Source organism: Gymnodraco acuticeps, unplaced genomic scaffold (assembly GCF_902827175.1).
Source record: "Gymnodraco acuticeps unplaced genomic scaffold, fGymAcu1.1, whole genome shotgun sequence".
NCBI classification, from domain to species: Eukaryota; Metazoa; Chordata; class Actinopteri; order Perciformes; family Bathydraconidae; genus Gymnodraco; species Gymnodraco acuticeps.
In genome coordinates, this window is record NW_022991705.1 from 1,101,372 (window position 1) to 1,110,466 (window position 9,095).

A 9,095-nucleotide genomic window follows, 5' to 3' on the forward strand; every position below is an offset into this window, starting at 1 on the left:
GATGTACAATTGGCTATTTTGTCCAAAATGTTAAAAAATAAATATTTGAAAAATGGTATTAAGTAATAGGCCATAAGGTGAACCCTGTTATCGTTTCAACCCGCTCCACAGAAGTGAAACTACACAATCTTTAGTTCATAAAAAAGAACGAGTCATGCTTATCCACCAAAAAAAATATCGTCGCTAAAATTCCTGCCAATTCTTCTAGGCACGTAATTATTGGCTGAACTAGTCCCTTCGAAGCGTAATAATATCTTGGTCCAAAGTCGTGCCACGGTTCGTCACGTGATCGTGCTACACCAATTGGGTAGCTGCATATTGTCAACAGAAGTGAAAGATGGCGGCCGCCATGGTTACGCTAAACCAGACCAAATGGATTCTAAACAGTGCTGTATGCTTGTTTTATGTCATGTTTTGTCATATGTCTTAATACATCACTAAGTCCGAGGTATTTGCGTTATATACGCGGTATTTGTGAGAGGTTTTACTATCTGGGAACAGAGTTGACCATCGAATCAACATTGACTAGCAGCGTTTATCAGCCAACTCCAGCTACAAACAATTTCCCCACGGGGATTAATAAAGTATATCAAACTCATATTTATCAAACTATCATTCCTGGACTGCCATGTTCACATCGCTAGGTTCATTGGGATTATTCCATTAGACTGAGGACTTTTTGTCTGTCTGTTGTTACCCTGTACACGTTAAATGCACTCTTAAAATAAACATGACTTGATTTCTGCGTCCAAGAAGAAGGTTAACTTGTTACGTTAAGTAATTTAGATCAATAAAATGCAGTACTTCCAGGCTGAAGACTTTTCTTTTTGTTGCTGCTTTTAATTGAACTATTCATATCTTAGACTGCACTGTAACTTTATCCATGTATTTTTTCTTTTAATGTTTCTTTTATTAGCTTTTCTTTTGAATGACTGATTTTAAATGCCATTTTCTTAATGTCTTTAATTTTTTGTAAAACACTTTGAATTGCCTTGTGTTGAAAAGTGCTATATAAATAAACTTGCCTTGCCTTACTTATACCAATGTCCATTGATTCATTTATTTACTCATTCATCCCTCCACAAATGAAAACAACACTGATGAACCATAAAAACGAGATTTATTACAATATAAAAGGTATGACATAGAAAACAGTAGAAGGACATGTAATGTAGTATAATTGATTGGTGTCAGGCTGGGCGGAGCGGCTGATTGGTGCTGTGATTGCCTCAGCTGGTTAAAAGAGTCCTGCTGATTATACTCTGTTCTAGTACCAAAAACAAACGTATCTATGAGTGATGTGTGAGCGCGTCGGCCAGGCACTAAAACCAAAAGAACAGAAAAGAGCTTAAGAAAGATGGAAAGAAGGCTCTTTTATTCCTATTCCTCACTGTCAGTGTCAGGGCAGTCATCGTTCTCTTCCTCTGTTTCTTTTTTATTTGCACAATTTGAGCAACGACATAAGTCTGTGCAACAGAGTCCTGCAGAGAAGCATGAACATCTGCCTTTCTCACAGGCAGACTCTTTGCAGCTGCAGTGTATCACATGCAACACACTGTCAGGGGCAGGATTTCTTGTCATCCAGGTGACGTGTAAGTTCCCATCCTCTATTTCCCAACCATATCCAGCAGGTGATGGAGCATTCATTTCTCTTTTGAGACAGGACCTCATTATTGCTGCCTGGTAATTTGCCCTTTTGCAGTGCTGATGGAGGGCATCATGAGTAGGGGGAATGCTTAATTCTGGCAAGGCCGATGATGCCATACAGAAAGCCTTGTACCTAGCATCATTTACATGTTCGGCTGCTGGCTGATCATACAGGTGACATACATACCGGCAAAGAAGTGCAAATGTTGATTGCTCCAAGTCAAAGTTAGTACCTAAACTTCTGAAAGCCTTAAGGTAGTCATCTTTCTCACATGCAACAGCAAATGACTTTCTTTTGCCTTTGCCATAGAAAGCGCTTGTGGAGTCACACCCAGAGAACGTGTGAATTCCAATCAAGGCTGAACACACACTGGTTCCGAGAGCTGATGACACCATGGCAATGTCAATGATCCGTGTCCTGTTGCCAGTCCCTGTGAACACATATAAGCTGCATGGCAAATCTGCCTGCAGACTTACAGCAATGACTGCCACATCAGTGTCCGAGCTCTTGATGATGACAGCTTTGTGCTCCTGTGCAGCATGTTGGGCATGTAAAAACACCCGTGTGTCACATTCCTCATGATCACACTGCAGGTCTTCAACAACATCAACAGACTGTACACCCTCCATGACAGTTACACAGTGGCATTGATTTTGATGGGCAATGTACAAGCTGAGGTTTTTACCCACTGTTGTGAGGTCTGCATGTGTCCATGCCACATAAAGGAATTCGGCCAGTGCTTCCTTATTTTTTCCGTCAGAGAGAAACTTCTTCCACTGGGTTGGAGTTCTCTGATCTGGGCTGAAGATTGTTATTAGTTGTGACCCTGCATCAGCTCTACGGGACCGTTCTAGGCTTTTGATGCTGATGGGTGGATACCGGTCAGTGACAAAATCAATGCGTGTAAACTTGTGATGCAAAGCAAGTTGGAGTATGCTCTGCAGTATGGTCTCTGCAAGCTCTCCAAATGTTGCTGGTCTGGATGGCATGGCCTGCATGACTGCCATGCCATCAAAAAGAATGGCACCACCTATTGGAACTTTGTCAACCAAGCACTCTCCACCTTTGCTCTGCAATAGATCCATGAGAGCTGATTTGTTTGTTTTGGCAAGTGAACCATCAGCACTTGCTAATGGATATGACACAGTTCCCAAGGAATATGACAGAATTTCCCTCATTTCAATTTTCCTGCTCTGGCCAAGGATGAGGAGCCTGGAAAATAACTTCTTGTCAGCACGCAAAATCACTTCCTTGCCTGCTGCAGATTTTTGGGGGGGCTTTTTCTGATCACTGAGAGTCTTGAGTTTTTGTGATATTATGGGGGCAAATATGTCAACTGTTTTGGATAACAGTCTCTGCTCCATAAACTCCTTTACAGCATTTTCACCCTTTTCTGAGGCAACAAGCAAATCCTTTGTGATTTCTCCTGTTGCTACTCTTCCAGAGCTAAGACACACAATGCCGTGTTGGTGTACATCAAAAGGGTTGAGCATGGAATCAATAGTGTCCAAGATTCTACTCACAGCCTTTGCATCAGCAGAGATGCGTGTCTTGTCCAGGTCTTTTCTTGTCCGTAGCTCAGGAGATATCCCTGCCATTGATTCACACTGTCTTGCTATCGCGGCTCTTTCATGCTGTGACAGTATCCAGCGATACACTGCAGACCGATTTTGTGTGATCCCTGTCCAGCCACCTTTGGTCTTGGCATCTCTGTTAAGCGTTTGCTCAATAGCCTGGTCGCAAGCAATGGAGGCAAATCCATGAACACTTTGTCGCTGGACAGTCCACTGGCCTTTCACATTCATGTCACTGTGGCAAGAGGGATGTGTGACAGGCAGATTCATCATTTCCAGCCAGTATGCAGGTAAATATCGAGCGTAATTTACTCTATCGTAGGCAAAAAACCATGGCATCATTAACCGGACGGTTGACAGGTGAAGCTGCCAGTTTGATTCTCGCGTTGCTCTCACAAACAGGAGGAGTAGCTGCATCATGTCAATGTATGAGCTCCAGAAAGCAAATGTTGCATTCTCTGTACTCCTCCTCTGCACAAAGTCTGCATATTTCGAGCACATATTATCAAACCTCTGATCTGCACTCAAAACATCCATCAATCTGTCTGGAAAGGCACATTCCATCTCAGTGATGACATCCATGCACGCAGCTCTCTCTTGGGGTGGCAAGGAGTCCATGAAGGTGATAAACCGGATGCGCTGCAGACTCTCATATAGAAGTTTATGAGCCCTCATGCTGCGATTGTAGTGATGGCCATTGAGTACCCCATTGATGGATCCTGGGGCAACAACTTCAGATTCAATGAGGATATCTTGCAGTCCTGCATCTCCGAACCTTTTGCCTAGAATACTCAGGTAGGACATGCATGTATGGAATTCACCTAGTCTAATCACTAGACGCTTTGTAAACTCAACATCCTTCCAGCGTATTTGCTGTGCTTTGGCATATATAGCCTGGTCAAACACTAAAACTATATGATCCAGTTCTAGCTGGTCAGCAATCTGGACACTTCGCTTCAGGATAGTGTTGACTGTTGACATCTCTGTTGGTGAGGCTTCAATGACTGGAAGATAATACAATGCGGACTTCTGCAGAGTGTTTTCATCCTGAAGCAGTGTATGGAACCCTGTCCAGCTTGGGATTGTACAACTATCCGTACATGTGGACTTCACAAAAGCATATGCCATTTCAGCTTGTACAGCAAAGTGGGTGTCCATTCTGCATGTCGCTGACTGCACTGGTTGACACAAGTTCTGTGGCCCTTGCCTTTTGGACTGATGGTAAGGTTGTATAGGCATTGGGGGGGGGGGCTATGAATGAGGTAACTCCCTTTCTCAGTGGCTGTCTGATTGCTGTGGACATAGGCTCGCCGGGCACACTCTGGAGCATAATTCCATTTGTATGGTGAGTAGTTCCACGACCCGATAGTGTCTCCTCACCAAAGTCAATGTTATCCCACACAAGTGTTGTGGGTGTCCGCTTTGAGAATCCCTTCGGTATTTTGTCTCTGCCTTCTACTAGTGTCAGTTGGGCAAGGCTAGTGTCTAGACTCAAAACTGTGTCCCATGATGCACAATGTCCCAGTCTGTTAAGCAGTGATACAATGCGTGATGATCCAGTTAAATGTCGAACAGTTAAACCTAAAGCCAAGGACTTGGGTGTCTGCTTGCGGCCCTTGGAAGCAAGGTACACAATGTCTTGACAAACAGACAACACTTTCAAATGTACGTCATCATCAATGTTGACATAATGATCCAGTGTTGGCTCCTCAGTGGAACCTATAATCCAGCTGAGCAGATTGTATAGTCCAATGGGGACAACAGTTTGAGATTCAGTGACATTTACATTTTCAGAAGTGGGAGGCCATGGGCATGACATGCCAGGAGTGTCACTAAGCAGTCTTTTCAAAAACAACGCTGCTGTATACAGTGTCCTTGTGTCCTCATGTGTTGTTTGGCACTTTGTTCTCCCTGTTTCATTGTCGCTGTCTGTCTGGCTCAATTCACTGGACTGTGTTGTTTCTGTACCGGATGGATCTGGTAGCATGTCCACGAGTGCATCCTTTGACAGAGTCTCAGCAAAAACCAGTTCGCAGACGTTGCGCTTGGTGGGCATGTGAAACGCTAGCTGAGGGAAATCTTGAGCCAGCCTCTTCTTCAACAGATCCTGTCTGTAACACAACAAAACAGTGACAATTACGAGTCACAGGAGTACCATCAAAAGCAGAGTGGTGGAGGTGATACAAGACATTACAGACTAGAACCTATCTGCCATACAGCACATTTAACACCAAAGAAGCCAAATAAAGGCCCACATCATCACAAACAACACTACACACTACACATCATGGGGGTTTCTCCAAACAGGCCTGTCATACACATTTTGTTTAAAGCTGGCCTTGCACATGATAAATAATAAGACTTGTATTACATTGCAGTTACCTGTAGTTTGAAGCATCAACACCTTCGTTTGCTTTCACCATGTCAATGAAGGCCTGCCTCAGCTGGCCCATTCTAAGCACCTCATTGTTGACAAGCAGCCTCTGGCGGATGATCCTCTCACAGAACAGCTTGTAACCGGCATCAAACATTGCCTCATCCCTACAACACATGAATGAGAAGTAAATAAATGGATAAATGAATAAGTGTTGTGATTGTGTGCACATATAACAGAAGGAAATTGGATGTTTACTTATAATGTTAAGTATGTGTATGTGTATATATATATATAGCCATCGCCGACACACACCTGGACTTCAGTCTGGTGGTAGTGCAAATAGGTAAAGCAATCCAAGGAGAAATAACTTACTGTTCTGTCTCTGGTTTGTCAGGTCTCAGCAAAAACATGGTGTACTGACTGTAACAGCTTTTGTGGTACCGCACCTCCAGAGCCACACAGTCTTTGTCTTTTATATGTAAAAGAACACTTTGGTCATCTTTCTTCTCAGCAGCTTTCTGCAATTTGCCTAAACGGAAAAAAAAAAGGACAACTCAATGAGTTTGTTGACGTATCTCTCACACATAATTGTACCTTTCAGTTATTCAACCACAGAGAATGTGTGTGTGTGTGTGTGTGTGTGGTGTGTGTGTAGTGTGTGGGTGGGGGAGGGGGTTTGCTTACCTGCTTTTAATGTTTCAGCCTTACACAGTTGATCCCTTTGTCGCTTGCCTGCTTTGATGATCATTTTCTCCTTCATCTTGCATATAATGCACAGGGCAGGAAGGACGGGGCCAGAGCCTGCGATTGGCAGGCCTGACCTTGATCGTAGCTTCTCTGTTTGGCTTCGGTACGTGCTGCGAGACGTCGATGGGATGGGCTCGACCTCAAGGTCCTCCCTAACGTCTTGATCTCCCTCACGTGCGAGCCGTCTTTCCACCTTCGTCATGGCCTTTGTGTCGGTAAACCTTATGTAGCATGTATGGTGGAAGCCAGCGTCCTCAGGAATATCTTCGAACTCGAAATCAAGACAGTGCTTGTGGTTTTCAGCCACCACGTTCCGAGAGTCTCCCTTCAAGCCGAGCGACCGTTGTAAGCTTGTCCTGTACGTATTCCATCTTGTATTGGTAAAACAATCAACCTTTTCGTGCTTCACAGACGTAATATGCATGTAACAATGTTTGTGTGTTGACAATTTTGACTTTTTGAGACTTTCTGTTGCGTTTTCCTCGTCTCCGCTACTCGATGAAACCATGGCGGCCGCCATCTTTCACTTCTGTTGACAATATGCAGCTACCCAATTGGTGTAGCACGATCACGTGATGAACCGTGGCACGACTTTGGACCAAGATATTATTACGCTTCGAAGGGACTAGTTCAGCCAATAATTACGTGCCTAGAAGAATTGGCAGGAATTTTAGCGACGAAATTTTTTTTGGTGGATAAGCATGAATCGTTCTTTTTTATGAACTAAAGATTGTGTAGTTTCACTTCTGTGGAGCGGGATTTCTTTTCTAAAGGACTTTTCGAGGTTCACCTTGCGGCCTATAATGCAAAGTATACATGATGTGAACATGCACGGTACATCATTATTAGACTTAATGTTATCCTTCAACCAACCATTTTCCCAGCATTTTCCCATCAATCAGCTGACACACACACACACACACACACACACACACACACACACACACACACACACACACACACACACCACACACACACACACACACACACACACACACACACACACACACACACACACACACACACACAGAAGACCCGAGACAGATCTCCACTCACGGGCTTTACCCAACTGTGTTTTTTTTCCCACTGTTTGTTGTAAGACACAAGTCTTTTCTTTTTAGAAGGGCCAGGGCCCAGAACCACATCCTCTCTCTCTTCTCCTCTTTCATTATTACCTCCTCCACCGGCAGCGCTCATTTTCCCACACGACTGAACAGGCTGACATGCCACACAAACAATGATGCCGCGCCCGCTGCCCACCAGAGAAAATCTCACACACACACGTGCGAGCATTGTGCCTGCCCTGTCAACTGAGCGGTCCTAGTGCCCTTCTCATACCGCACACAAACACACAGGCACGCAGCCAGACACACTGCATTGCGCGCAAACAAAAACATATTTGTTATTATTCCCTTTACACGGGAATCCGGGACAAACAAAGTCCCGTACGGGACACGCCACTTTTGGCTCAAATACGGGACGTCCCGGCTAATACGGGACGGTTGGCAACCCTACCTCTCACTGATCGAATGGCAAACGCGACCCACTGTCGGAGGCCCTCCGCGCCGGCCCGGCCTAGTGCCGGTGCTCTGGCGGTCGGTTCCTCCGAACTGCGGGTTCGACTCTGATGGCCGGGAGGGTGTGCTGCGTTAGGGTGGGGGACTTCCCCCACTCTGCGTGTCTCTTCCTTCCCGGGCTGGCCGATATGAAGCGTAACCAAGACGCACCGTATGGGGTCCCACGGGTCCCGCAGCGGGGTGAAGTTTCCCAGCTGGAACCTCCCCACCTCCGCCACGGTGCACCCGGCAAACACGGTTGTTTCTCGAACCTTCCACTGTTGTCTAGCGGGTGTAACTAAAATACAAGATGTCGTATTTATATATATAAATAAATATATATCTATATAGATAATAAGTGTCAGTACGATTTTATTTTGTATTTGCGTGCATTTCTTTTTAAAGATAGCTGCAGATTTTATTGCTCCACCTCTTACTACTCTTTTTAACCTCTCTCTCAGCACGAACAAAATCCCAAAAGTATGGAAGTCAGCTTATGTCCTGCCACTACTAAAAGGAGGGGAGGCCACCTTATTAAACAATTATAGACCCATCTCTAAATTGTCAGTTCTGGCCAAGGTTCTTGAACGCCTAGTGAGTGAACAGGTAAAGGTGTTTTTATGTAACAATGACATCCTGTCTAAACATCAGTCAGGCTTCAGAAAGCAACATAGCACCATCACTGCCACAATGAAAGTGGTAAATGATATTACGAGTATTTTAGATAATAAGCAGAGTTGTGCAGCTCTATTTGTTGACCTATCCAAAGCTTTTGATACTGTCGATCATCGCATTTTGAAGCAAAGGCTGGTCAGTATAGGCATGTCCAGCCATGCAGTGGGGTGGTTTGTATACTACCTCTCTGAAAGGTCCCAATGTGTTCAGTTTGATGGGCTGTCTTCTGAGTGTCTAAACATCACTAATGGTGTACCACAAGGTTCAGTTTTAGGTCCGCTATTATTCTCTATCTATATTAATAGTTTAGGTGAAAATGTCGAAGGAGCAACCTTACATTTTTATGCGGACGATACCGTTATCTACTGTGCAGGTCCCTCGATTAACGAGGCTGTTAGTTAGGGTTAGGGTTAGGGTTAAATTACAGGCTGTTTTTAACATTATTCAGGCTCAGCTCTCTGAGCTTAAGCTTCTTTTAAATGTGGATAAAACCAAGGTAATGCACTTTTCGAAAGCTA

At 44.4% G+C, this 9,095-nt stretch overlaps 1 protein-coding gene across 1 annotated transcript; it reads right to left on the reverse strand.

Moving 5' to 3' along the window:
• Positions 1–5,800: 5,800 nt before the first annotated feature.
• On the reverse strand, positions 5,801–6,811 carry LOC117534634. Its single transcript, XM_034198886.1, has 2 exons — positions 6,284–6,811; positions 5,801–6,128 (listed from the first exon to the last, which is right to left on the reverse strand). The coding sequence occupies exons 1-2, from the start codon at positions 6,768–6,770 to the stop codon at positions 5,968–5,970; spliced, it is 648 nt and encodes a 215-aa protein (XP_034054777.1). The 5' UTR covers positions 6,771–6,811; the 3' UTR covers positions 5,801–5,967.
• Between the last annotated feature and the right edge of the window lie 2,284 nt (positions 6,812–9,095).